Source organism: Pleurodeles waltl, chromosome 11 (genome assembly GCF_031143425.1).
Source record: "Pleurodeles waltl isolate 20211129_DDA chromosome 11, aPleWal1.hap1.20221129, whole genome shotgun sequence".
NCBI classification, from domain to species: domain Eukaryota; kingdom Metazoa; phylum Chordata; class Amphibia; order Caudata; family Salamandridae; genus Pleurodeles; species Pleurodeles waltl.
In genome coordinates, this window is record NC_090450.1 from 729,558,167 (window position 1) to 729,571,988 (window position 13,822).

The 13,822-nt window shown below is 47.7% G+C and overlaps 1 protein-coding gene across 1 annotated transcript in view; it reads left to right on the forward strand.

Moving 5' to 3' along the window:
- Positions 1-13,822, forward strand: part of SNRNP200 (small nuclear ribonucleoprotein U5 subunit 200) — a 527,741-nt gene that overhangs the window by 78,666 nt on the left and 435,253 nt on the right. Inside the window, exon 5 of the mRNA XM_069214415.1 lies at positions 9,670-9,725. Coding sequence (XP_069070516.1) covers positions 9,670-9,725 — 56 coding nt within the window. The remainder of the gene's footprint in view (positions 1-9,669; positions 9,726-13,822) is intronic.

The window sequence follows — 13,822 nt, forward strand, 5'->3', positions numbered from 1 at the left end:
TCACTGCCTATGCAGTATAGGTAAGACACCCCTCTAGCAGGCCTTACAGCCCTAAGGCAGGGTGCACTATACCATAGGTGAGGGTACCAGTGCATGAGCACTGTGCCCCTACAGTGTCTAAACAAAACCTTAGACATTGTAAGTGCAGGGTAGCCATAAGAGTATATGGTCTGGGAGTCTGTTTTACACGAACTCCACAGCACCATAATGGCTACACTGAAAACTGGGAAGTTTGGTATCAAACTTCTCAGCACAATAAATGCACACTGATGCCAGTGTACATTTTAGTGTAAAATACACCACAGAGGGCACCTTAGAGGTGCCCCCTGAAACTTAACCGACTATCTGTGTAGGCTGACTGGTTCCAGCAGCCTGCCACACTAGAGACATGTTGCTGGCCCCATGGGGAGAGTGCCTTTGTCACTCTGAGGCCAGTAACAAAGCCTGCACTGGGTGGAGATGCTAACACCTCCCCCAGGCAGGAGCTGTGACACCTGGCGGTGAGCCTCAAAGGCTCACCCCTTTGTCACAGCCCAGCAGGGCACTCCAGCTTAGTGGAGTTGCCCGCCCCCTCCGGCCACGGCCCCCACTTTTGGCGGCAAGGCTGGAGGGAACAAAGAAAGCAACAAGGAGGAGTCACTGGCCAGTCAGGACAGCCCCTAAGGTGTCCTGAGCTGAAGTGACTCTAACTTTTAGAAATCCTCCATCTTGCAGATGGAGGATTCCCCCAATAGGGTTAGGATTGTGACCCCCTCCCCTTGGGAGGAGGCACAAAGAGGGTGTACCCACCCTCAGGGCTAGTAGCCATTGGCTACTAACCCCCCAGACCTAAACACGCCCTTAAATTTAGTATTTAAGGGCTACCCTGAACCCTAGAAAATTAGATTCCTGCAACTACAAGAAGAAGGACTGCCCAGCTGAAAACCCCTGCAGCGGAAGACCAGAAGACGACAACTGCCTTGGCTCCAGAAACTCACCGGCCTGTCTCCTGCCTTCCAAAGATCCTGCTCCAGCGACGCCTTCCGAAGGGACCAGCGACCTCGACATCCTCTGAGGACTGCCCCTGCTTCGAAAAGACAAGAAACTCCCGAGGACAGCGGACCTGCTCCAAGAAAGGCTGCAACTTTGTTTCCAGCAGCTTTAAAAGAACCCTGCAAGCTCCCCGCAAGAAGCGCGAGACTTGCAACACTGCACCCGGCGACCCCGACTCGGCTGGTGGAGACCCGACACCTCAGGAGGGACCCCAGGACTACTCTGATACTGTGAGTACCAAAACCTGTCCCCCCTGAGCCCCCACAGCGCCGCCTGCAGAGGGAATCCCGAGGCTTCCCCTGACCGCGACTCTTTGAATCCTAAGTCCCGACACCTGGGAGAGACCCTGCACCCGCAGCCCCCAGGACCTGAAGGACCGGACTTTCACTGGAGGAGTGACCCCCAGGAGTCCCTCTCCCTTGCCCAAGTGGAGGTTTCCCCGAGGAACCCCCCCCTTGCCTGCCTGCAGCGCTGAAGAGATCCCGAGATCTCTCATAGACTAACATTGCGAACCCGACGCTTGTTTCTACACTGCACCCGGCCGCCCCCGCGCCGCTGAGGGTGAAATTTCTGTGTGGGCTTGTGTCCCCCCCGGTGCCCTACAAAAACCCCCTGGTCTGCCCTCCGAAGACGCGGGTACTTACCTGCAAGCAGACCGGAACCGGGGCACCCCCTTCTCTCCATTCTAGCCTATGTGTTTTGGGCACCACTTTGAACTCTGCACCTGACCGGCCCTGAGCTGCTGGTGTGGTGACTTTGGGGTTGCTCTGAACCCCCAACGGTGGGCTACCTTGGACCAAGAACTAAGCCCTGTAAGTGTCTTACTTACCTGGTTAACCTAACAAATACTTACCTCCCCTAGGAACTGTGAAAATTGCACTAAGTGTCCACTTTTAAAACAGCTATTTGTGAATAACCTGAAAAGTATACATGCAATTTTGACGATTTGAAGTTCCTAAAGTACTTACCTGCAATACCTTTCGAATGAGATATTACATGTAGAATTTGAACCTGTGGTTCTTAAAATAAACTAAGAAAAGATATTTTTCTATATAAAAACCTATGGGCTGGATTTGTCTCTGAGTGTGTGTACCTCATTTATTGTCTATGTGTATGTACAACAAATGCTTAACACTACTCCTTGGATAAGCCTATTGCTCGACCACACTACCACTAAATAGAGCATTAGTATTATCTCTTTTTGCCACTATCTTACCTCTAAGGGGAACCCTTGGACTCTGTGCATACTATTCCTTACTTTGAAATAGTGCATACAGAGCCAACTTCCTACACTAGTTCTTATGCTTCAAGAAAGTATTATATAAATGTTTGTTATAAGCACAAGAAGAAAGGGGAGCATTGGAAACATAGCTAAATGCCCAGCAAGCATTTTTGCATTTTATTCCCCCATTTTTGGTTAACAATCTTGCTCTGAAAAAGTATTTTTAGAAAAATCTGACCCCTGATTATATTAGCCCATGGCAAGAAATGTACCAACTTCTTCTTACTTTTCTATCATGGACACTACCTATTTTTAAGTTAACCAACTAAAGAACAAGGGAAAATGCGTAAGCTCTTGACTTAGGAGCATTTTCTGCTACACTGTAACCTACATAGAGACCAGTACAACTATATAAGGGTGAGTATTTAAAGAAGTATCCTGTCTGGTGGGACGTATAACATGTTTTCTTCAGCTCTAGGAAAAAAAGGTAGGGAGAAGGGTGTGTTTAACAGAGAGCCTTAAATAACAAATGTCTGGAAGATTACAGAAGTGAGTTTGGAAGGGGGGGATATGCTTCGGGCTGACTATTTCAGTTGGTTGCCAGCACATCCAGAAGTATGGCTGCTTCTGTTTTGTAATGCCAGAGTCTTGGACTGAAATGTCCCTACAGTCCTGCCTGGTTCTCTAATCTTCTATGTGCAGTACAAAATGATTTGCATGGCCATGTGTTGAAATCATACTGTAGGAAGTTGGCTCTGTATGCACTATTTCAAAGTAAGGAATAGTATGCACAGAGTCCAAGGGTTCCCTTTAGAGGTAAGATAGTGGCAAAAAGAGATAATACTAATGCTCTATTTTGTGGTAGTGTGGTCGAGCAGTAGGCTTATCAAAGGAGTAGTGTTAAGCATTTGTTGTACACACACAGGCAATAAATGAGGAACACACACTCAGAGACAATTCCAGGCCAATATGTTTTTGTGTAGAAAAATATCTTTTCTTAGTTTATTTTAAGAACCACAGGTTCAAATTTTACATGTAATACTTTAAATGAAAGGTATTGCAGGTAGGTACTTTAGGAACTTTGAATAATCAAAATAGCATACACAGTTTTCAAAGAAATCACCACACCAGCAGCTCAGGGCCGGTCAGGTGCAGAGTTCAAAGTGGTGCCCAAAACGCATAGGCTTCAATGGAGAAGGGGGTGCCCCGGTTCCAGTCTGCCAGCAGGTAAGTACCTGCGTCCTCGGAGGGCAGACCAGGGGGGTTTTGTAGGGCACCGGGGGGGACACAAGTTAGCACAGAAAGTACACCCTCAGCAGCACGGGGCGGCCGGGTGCAGTGTGCAAACACACGTCGGGTTTCCAATGGAAATCAATGGGAGACCAAGGGGTCTCTTCAGCGATGCAGGCAGGGGGGGGGGGGGGGGGCTCCTCGGGGTAGCCACCACCTGGGCAAGGGAGAGGGCCTCCTGGGGGTCACTCCTGCACTGGAGTTCGGATCCTTCAGGTGCTGGGGGCTGCGGGTGCAGAGTCTTTACCAGGCATCGGGATCTGAGGAGCAGGCAGTCGCGGTCAGGGGGAGCCTCGGGATTCCCTCTTTTTGTTGTACTTTTTGTGTGAGCTTGTGTCCCCCCCCCCCCTCCCCCCCTGGTGCCCTACAAAACCCCCCTGGTCTGCCCTCCGAAGACACGGGTACTTACCTGCTGGCAGACTGGAACCGGGGCACCCCCTTCTCCATTGAAGCCTATGTGTTTTGGGCACCACTTTGAACTCTGGACCTGACTGGCCCTGAGCTGCTGGTGTGGTGACTTTGGGGTTGCTCTGAACCCCCCAACGGTGGGCTACCTTGGACCCCAATTTGAACCCCGTAGGTGGTTTACTTACCTGCAAGAACTAACATTACTTTACCTCCCCCAGGAACTGTGAAAATTGCACTAAGTGTCCACTTTTAAAACAGCTTATTGTGTTTTATGTAAAAAGTATATATGCTATTGTGATTATTCAAAGTTCCTAAAGTACTTACCTGCAATACCTTTCAAATGAGATATTACATGTAGAATTTGAACCTGTGGTTCTTAAAATAAACTAAGAAAATATATTTTTCTATAACAAAACCTACCAGGGGTACCAGTTACAAGGGACTTACCTAGGTGCCAGGGTTGTGCCAATTGTGGAAACAATGGTACATTTTAGGTGAAAGAACACTGGTGCTGGGGCCTGGTTAGCAGGGTCCCAGCACACTTCTCAGTCAAGTCAGCATCAGTATCAGGCAAAAAGTGTGGGGGGAGGGGGGGGTTGGGGGTAACTGCAACAGGGAGCCATTTCTTTACACAAGCGCCCCCCCAGCCCACAGCCCAGGAGACTCAGCCAAAGCTGGGAGAGTCTTCCTAGTCTGTCAGGCGAGGAAGAGTAGAGGAAATAGGCTGGTTTGTTGCAGGGCCTACTCTGCCTTACATCCTCCTGTCCAGGTCATTCCCTCTGGGGAGCTGACCCACTTCCACAGTGATAGGACCTAGTCTGAATTGCCTCTTGTCTGTGTCTTTAATGTCTCCACCCATTCTCTCTATTTTGGGGTTAGAGGTATCCACCTCTGCTAATCTTATCTTAGCCAGGGTCGCCCCTAGCTTACCCAAAGAGGTTACCCAGAGCTGGAGTAACCCCACCATGACCAACAGGGTCAGGGGGCCTAACTTGCTATTTGGCATGGGGTCAGACCACCATGCCAAGGATAGTGCAGCCATAAAGGCTAACACCCAGCAGAGGCCACTGGCAGCTGTCAGTGCCCTGAACCACACCTTTAGCTCTTCACCTACAAGGAAAGGGGCTAAGTTACTGGCTTCTTTGGGTTCAGGGTGCCTGTCTGCTGTATTAGAGTGTGGGGTTACCACATCTTGTAGTAAACACCCTTCTTCCACTCTTTCTTCTGTTAGCTGATGAGCCACCCACTCAGGCTTAACAGTTGCCCGACTAGCCAGGACTTCTTGTGGGTTAGGTTGGACTTTACCAGTGCCACTTTTGGAGTTCTCCCCTACTGGAGCAGAATCTCCTTGGCTTGCTGGGACCTTGGCTAAAGGTTGTCCACCCTTCCTACACTGTTTTCTATTCTTTTTCTTCTGGGGCCTGCTTGCAGTTACTGCAGGGGCAGGACCTCCAGAATCCTTGGGAGAGGACTGGCACTGGACCAGTTCCTCTCTTGGGCTCTGACTAACCTCTGGGTAGTCATTTACAAGGAGACAATCAAGGGGGAGGTCTGTACTGACTACCACCCTTCTCCAGCTAAAAGTCCCACCCACTTCTATGGGCCCAAAAGCCACAGGCCTATCAGTGACCCTGTCTGGGCTAACTCTTACTCTGGCAGTCTCACCTGGGATGTACTGGTTTGAGAACACCAGCCTGTCATGCACAATGGTGTGACTGGCACAAGTGTCTCTCAGGGCAGTGGCTGGGATTCCATTCACCAGTAGGTGGTGGAAGTGTCTACTTCCCTCTGGAATCTCCCAATCACCTGTTGGGCCCTTTTTCCAGACGTAGGCTATGAAGACCTCCTCTTCTGAGGAGTCATCCCCAATGGCTACACTGGTTACCCCTGGGATTTTGCTAGGGGGTTTGTTTTTGGGACAAGAAGTGTCCTTGGTGTGGTGCCCTGTCTGTCTACAGTTATGGCAACATGCCTTAGTGGCATCCCAGTTCTTACCCTGGTACCCACCTTTGTTTTGGGTTGTGTCTTGGGGCCCACCCACCTGGTCTGGTTTTTGGGGCCCTACAGAGGACTCTTTTTCTTTGTTTCTAGTGTCACCCACTTTCTCCTGGGGAGGCTTTGTAACCCCTTTCTTTTGGTCAACCCCAGTGGAAGTTTTGGTTACCCTAGTCTTGACCCAGTGGTCTGCCTTCTTTCCCAATTCTTGGGGAGAAATTGGACCTAGGTCTACCAGATACTGATGCAACTTTTCATTGAAGCAGTTACTTAAAAGGTGTTCTTTCATAAACAAATTATAAAGCCCAACATAGTCTTGCACTTCATTTCCAGTTACCCAACCATCCAGTGTTTTCACTGAGTAGTCAACAAAATCAACCCAGGTCTGGCTTGAGGATTTTTGAGCCCCCCTGAAGCTAATTCTATACTCCTCAGTGGAGAATCCAAAGCCCTCCATCAGGGTTCCCTTCATGAGGTCATAAGATTCTGCATCTTTTCCAGAGAGTGTGAGGAGTCTATCCCTACACTTTCCAGTGAACATTTCCCAAAGGAGAGCACCCCAGTGAGATTTGCTTACTTTTCTGGTTACACAAGCCCTCTCAAAAGCTGTGAACCACTTGGTGATGTCATCACCATCTTCATATTTAGTCACAATCCCTTTAGGGATTTTTAGCATGTAAGGAGAATCTCTGACCCTGGTTATGTTGCTGCCACCATTGATGGGACCTAGGCCCATCTCTTGTCTTTCCCTTTCTATGGCTAGGAGCTGTCTCTCCAAAGCCAATCTTTTGGCCATCCTGGCTAACAGGAGGTCATCTTCACTGAGGCTATCCTCACTGATTCCAGAGGTGCTGGCCCCTCCTGTGAGGGAAGCAGCATCTCTGACTATTATGTTTGGAGTCAGTGATTGAGGGTCCCTGATCTCCCTAATTAGGACTGGAAGGGGGGAATTCTCCAAGTCACTATCATCATCCTCTGGGTTGTCATCCTCAGAGGGGCTGGCTTTTTCAAACTCTGCCAAAAGCTCCTGGAGCTGTTGTTTGGAGGGTCTTAAGCCAACTGGGATTTTCTTTATTTTGCAGAAAGACCTTAGCTCCCTCATTTTAAGATGGAGGTAAGGTGTGAGGTCGAGTTCCATCACATTCTCTTCTGCACCAGACATTATGTTTCTAAAAGTTGGAATACTTTTTAAGAATCTAAAACTATTTCTAGAACCTAATTCAAACTTTCACAAAACTTTTAAACTCTAAAAGAAATGCTAACAGGGACTAACACAAGGCCCTAGCAGGACTTTTAAGAATTTAGAAAAACAGTTCAAATTGCAAAAATCAATTTCTAATGACAATTTTTGGAATTTGTCGTGTGATCAGGTATTGGCTGAGTAGTCCAGCAAATGCAAAGTCTTGTACCCCACCGCTGATCCACCAATGTAGGAAGTTGCCTCTGTATGCACTATTTCAAAGTAAGGAATAGTATGCACAGAGTCCAAGGGTTCCCCTTAGAGGTAAGATAGTGGCAAAAAGAGATAATACTAATGCTCTATTTTGTGGTAGTGTGGTCGAGCAGTAGGCTTATCAAAGGAGTAGTGTTAAGCATTTGTTGTACATACACACAGGCAATAAATGAGGGACACACACTCCAAGACAAATCCAGGCCAATAGGTTTTGTTATAGAAAAATATATTTTCTTAGTTTATTTTAAGAACCACAGGTTCAAATTCTACATGTAATATCTCATTTGAAAGGTATTGCAGGTAAGTACTTTAGGAACTTTGAATAATAACTAGGGAACCCAGGGACCCTCAATCCCTGATTCCAATTGTGACAAGATCCTGTCCCCATCCTTGAAGTTAGGTAATCTGGCAATCGGGGACCTTGGTGATCCACTGGGAGGGCGCCAAGCCGGGACCGTATAAGCCCTCTTGACCACAACGCAAATTGACAAAGAGTTCTGAGTCACCAGTTTTTTAAAAAAGTAATCCTCCATGAGCCGCGAGGTGTCCGCCCTCTCTAAACCCCTCCGGTAGACAGATTGATATTGTTACAATGTGAACGCCCCTCTGCGTCATCGAGTGACTTCCATGACCCTAAGATCTTCTACGATATGCTGAGTGCACTGTGAGAGGTCTTAGTGCAGGGGGTTAAACTATCAATAGCTGTGGTATTGGAAGCTACTTTCTCTGATAGTTTCCATTGATTCTCACGCGGCAGTGTTAAGTCAAGCATCAGCGTTGGCTGCCAAAGCAGCAGAAAAGTCTTCAATCGCTGGCAATAAGAGTGCCCACTGTAACTTGTTGAGGCAGTGAAACAACCTCTGAGGGAGTTTCTGATGAGGCCATGGTACCAAGGCCGACGGGTTTTGCCAAGTGGAAATTTGGTTGCCTAGCATGTCTCTGGGTATCTTGTGTTGATGTAAAACCCCCTGTACATCAAGTGGTGGGTGTGTGGAGCAACAAGCTTTGAACTCAGTGATGACTCTGTCCTATGCAAGGATCTGTCTTTGACCGCCTCACCCTGTAGCACTATTCAGTTATTTCACGGTACACTAGCGGCCAGGGAGCATCAGTGTGTTTGTACAAATGAGGGTGGGGCATTCCACAACTGTGGCTAGCCACACCACCTGCAGTGTCCATGGGAGCTTCTATGACTTCACAGACTACCTTCCAGGGGTTCTTGCACCTTCGATCTTCAGCAGGCTATGCGACTTAGAGTGCGGTTAACTACAAATATGATGTTTAGGTCTGCTTAACAGGCTACCCGTGGCCTGCCTCACCCTAGGGAGTCATTCAGGAGCACATCAGGGAGCACGAGCAGCCAGGGCAGCCTGGTGAGGCCAAAGTATATTTTACCACATACGAAAATGGGTTGGGGGCAGCACTAAATGATATGTCCCATGGAAGCACTCACTCACCTCCAGAACACTCCTATGATGCCCGCAGGCCTCACAGCAGCACTCTGGGTGGGAGCCACCACTTATCTCTAGTGAAGGAAGGAGAAAGCGGGCCTGCCCCAGATTGTGCCTGTGGCCAGGCACGCTGTGTGCGCCAAACTGGCCATCAGCCCATTTTGACCCACTACAATTATGACCTGTGTCCCGGCATATCTATGGCTGCCTGGGTGATTGCACCCCGTCTTCCCGCGCTAGCAAATTTCCCTGAAGTGCAGAGCAGGGGTCGCAGGCGCCCCTGTTTGCAGGTGGTAGCGTCCGCATGTCAACTGAAGTCAAAATAATTGCTCGAATGGGTCAAGCCGCTGCTGGACTAGTCAGGATGCAGGGAACAGAACAAAGCTCCTCTAAGCTGCAGCCGCCATGTTCGGCCACACCCCAGTATCTTATCTAACATAATGTTTTCCATTATATGCTACAATTGTGGTGAAAAACCAAAAATGAAAATAAATAAAAAATAATTAGAAAACGGAGTTTAATAGTTCCAGCGACTTGTTTTTTTTGTCATCTTTACATAGTGATCTTTAAAAAAGAGTACATTTGTTTAGGATGTCTTTTTTGCAGGGACAATCTGTGTGCGTGCCTTAAAAGGAACTTGTATCATAGCTTTTTGATTGGCTAATTGGAAACGGTATGGCCTTAGCTGATGATGAAGTACTATAATAATGTAGAATTTGCAGTACTGTTTGATGATATTCTGTTTGGGTGTCTGGGATTATTACATATGCACAGTACTACTTTCTGATACGCTAATTATGTTTTCTGATGTCTTACAGATGATAACATTGATGAAACCTACGGTGTGAATGTGCAGTTTGAGTCCGATGAAGAGGTGAGATTTTATGGTGCACCTGCATTGCAGATGTTGTGATGTGCACAGCTCGCTTTATCAGCAGTCTGCCTGAAGGTGGGGCTCAATTAAGGTATCTGCTTATTGGAAAGTTGGCAGCAATGAGCATCTGAGGAGTTTGCCAAGATGCAGAGGGTCATCCTTATAACAGCAAGTGAAGCAGATCTTCTTCCCAGGACCATTAAATGTGTCTACATACTCACTGACTCTGGAGCAGTCTGTGCTGTCCTGTGACAAAGGGGCAGTGTGAGGTGCCCACAGTGCCTCATGCAATGGGGCATTTCTTTTCAGAATGGCATAATCTTGGGAAATACCACACTTTAAAAAAAAAAAAAATTCCTTTAACATTGCAGAGTCTGCTTAGCAGCGGTTTGTCTCATTTTTGGTGTGATGAGGTCCCAGAATCCTGCATGGTAACAGGATAGTGGAGCTGTGTGTTATGTCGCATAGCAAGGGTAGTTGCTGGTTCAGTGCCACACTTCAGCAAAATGTGCTGGCACATAGCATGAGTGAATAAAAGTGCCGATGTTTTGTGAAATAACTCAACTCCGTCTTTCTGCCTGTGATTTAATTTCCATTCTCTTAATAAGAATCAAATCAATATTCCACTTTCAAGTTATCCTAACAGTTATTTGTTGGGTTGCTCTGTGTAATGCTTAGAAATGCAGTCTCTTTTTACTCTGGCATTTAATGTGTGTTTGTATTGGCAAGCCGTGTCGCCACAATGTAATCAGTGGTTCTACTGTCTAAAGCGTTGTGAGCTTTAAAAAAAAAAGTCACGGTAGTCTGGTAACATTATTAGTTACCCTTCATCTACTTCATTTCTAAAAGTTTTCAGTAGGTTAAGTTGAACTTGGATCACACTTGGAAAACCCTTTGTCCACTAACTCCTTCACTTGCCTGCATGACTCAGTTGTATCGTTTAGTTGCAAATGCCAGAGCAATTTGTGATTACAAGCCTAAGCATAGAAGTTTGAGAGTTTGTGGCTCGTGACACTCTCAAGCTAGTTTCTCTCTACAGTCCTTTGTAGTAATCTGAATGCATGCATTGTCTATTTTTAAGCCAATATCTCGAGTTGTTTTCTTTATTGAAAACTCCTTTCTTTGCCCCTTCCCCTTGGCTCTTTTCAATTTAGTTATCTTAATGATTTTTTTAATGAAAATTGTCTCTACCTGGAGGCTTTAGGTCTCTTCATAGTTGTGATGCACTTCATCCGAAACAACCAGTCTATAAAAGTTAAAGGGCATTAATCAAGGCCTTCGCAATCTGCTCTATTATGAGTTGTAATTTAATTCCTCCTACTATCCAGTCATCTCTCTTACTCTTTTTTCAAAAATAATTTTAAATGATTTATCTTCTTGCATATTTCTGATCATACTTTCCTTTTTAGGATACCGTCCTCTGTATATTATGTACAATGTACCTACTGATTGATTTTATATATTTCACTATTATTTTTTGTTTTATTTGTTGTAGGAAGTTGGCTCTGTATGTGCTATTTCAAAGTAAGGAATAGCATGCACAGAGTCCAAGGGTTCCCCTTAGAGGTAAAATAGTGGTAAAAATAGATAATACTAATGCTCTATTTTGTGGTAGTGTGGTCGAGCAGTAGGCTTATCCAAGGAGTAGTGTTAAGCATTTGTTGTACATACACATAGACAATAAATGAGGTACACACACTCAGAGACAAATCCAGCCAATAGGTTTTTATATAGAAAAATATCTTTTCTTAGTTTATTTTAAGAACCACAGGTTCAAATTCTACATGTAATATCTCATTCGAAAGGTATTGCAGGTAAGTACTTTAGGAACTTCAAATCATCAAAATTGCATGTATACTTTTCAAGTTATTGACAAATAGCTGTTTTAAAAGTGGACACTTAGTGCAATTTTCACAGTTCCTGGGGGAGGTAAGTTTTTGTTAGTTTTACCAGGTAAGTAGGACACTTACAGGGTTCAGTTCTTGGTCCAAGGTAGCCCACCGTTGGGGGTTCAGAGCAACCCCAAAGTCACCACACCAGCAGCTCAGGGCCGGTCAGGTGCAGAGTTCAAAGTGGTGCCCAAAACACATAGGCTAGAATGGAGAGAAGGGGGTGCCCCGGTTCCGGTCTGCTTGCAGGTAAGTACCCGCGTCTTCGGAGGGCAGACCAGGGGGGTTTTGTAGGGCACCGGGGGGGACACAAGCCCACACAGAAATTTCACCCTCAGCAGCGCGGGGGCGGCTGGGTGCAGTGTAGAAACAAGCGTCGGGTTTGTAATGGAAGTCAATGGGAGATCTAGGGATCTCTTCAGCGCTGCAGGCAGGCAAGGGGGGGGTTCCTCGGGGAAACCTCCACTTGGTCAAGGGAGAGGGACTCCTGGGGGTCACTCCTCCAGTGAAAGTCCGGTCCTTCCGGTCCTGGGGGCTGCGGGTGCAGGGTCTCTCCCAGGTGTCGGGACTTAGGATTCAAAGAGTCGCGGTCAGGGGAAGCCTCGGGATTCCCTCTGCAGGCGGCGCTGTGGGGGCTCAGGGGGGACAGGTTTTTGTACTCACAGTCTTAGAGTAGTCCTGGGGTCCCTCCTGAGGTGTTGGATCGCCACCAGCCGAGTCGGGGTCGCCGGGTGCAGTGTTGCAAGTCTCACGCTTCTTGCGGGGAGCTTGCAGGGTTCTTTAAAGCTGCTGGAAACAAAGTTGCAGCTTTTCTTGGAGCAGGTCCGCTGTCCTCGGGAGTTTCTTGTCTTTTCGAAGCAGGGGCAGTCCTCAGAGGATGTCGAGGTCGCTGGTCCCTTTGGAAGGCGTCGCTGGAGCAGGATCTTTGGAAGGCAGGAGACAGGCCGGTGAGTTTCTGGAGCCAAGGCAGTTGTCGTCTTCTGGTCTTCCTCTGCAGGGGTTTTTCAGCTAGGCAGTCCTTCTTCTTGTAGTTGCAGGAATCTAATTTTCTAGGGTTCAGGGTAGCCCTTAAATACTAAATTTAAGGGCGTGTTTAGGTCTGGGGGGTTAGTAGCCAATGGCTACTAGCCCTGAGGGTGGGTACACCCTCTTTGTGCCTCCTCCCAAGGGGAGGGGGACACAATCCTAACCCTATTGGGGGAATCCTCCATCTGCAAGATGGAGGATTTCTAAAAGTTAGAGTCACTTCAGCTCAGGACACCTTAGGGGCTGTCCTGACTGGCCAGTGACTCCTCCTTGTTGCTTTCTTTGTTCCCTCCAGCCTTGCCGCCAAAAGTGGGGGCTGTGGCCGGAGGGGGCGGGCAACTCCACTAAGCTGGAGTGCCCTGCTGGGCTGTGACAAAGGGGTGAGCCTTTGAGGCTCACCGCCAGGTGTTACAGCTCCTGCCTGGGGGAGGTGTTAGCATCTCCACCCAGTGCAGGCTTTGTTACTGGCCTCAGAGTGACAAAGGCACTCTCCCCATGGGGCCAGCAACATGTCTCTAGTGTGGCAGGCTGCTGGAACCAGTCAGCCTACACAGATAGTCGGATAGGTTTCAGGGGGCACCTCTAAGGTGCCCTCTGTGGTGTATTTTACAATAAAATGTACACTGGCATCAGTGTGCATTTATTGTGCTGAGAAGTTTGATACCAAACTTCCCAGTTTTCAGTGTAGCCATGATGGTGCTGTGGAGTTCGTGTTTGACAGACTCCCAGACCATATACTCTTATGGCTACCCTGCACTTACAATGTCTAAGGTTTTGTTTAGACACTGTAGGGGTACCATGCTCATGCACTGGTACCCTCACCTATGGTATAGTGCACCCTGCCTTAGGGCTGTAAGGCCTGCTAGAGGGGTGTCTTACCTATACTGCATGGGCAGTGAGAGGCTGGCATGGCACCCTGAGGGGAGTGCCATGTCGACTTACTCGTTTTGTTCTCACTAGCACACACAAGCTGGTAAGCAGTGTGTCTGTGCTGAGTGAGAGGTCTCCAGGGTGGCATAAGACATGCTGCAGCCCTTAGAGACCTTCCTTGGCATCAGGGCCCTTGGTACTAGAAGTACCAGTTACAAGGGACTTATCTGGATGCCAGGGTCTGCCAATTGTGGATACAAAAGTACAGGTTAGGGAAAGAACACTGGTGCTGGGGCCTGGTTAGCAGGCCTC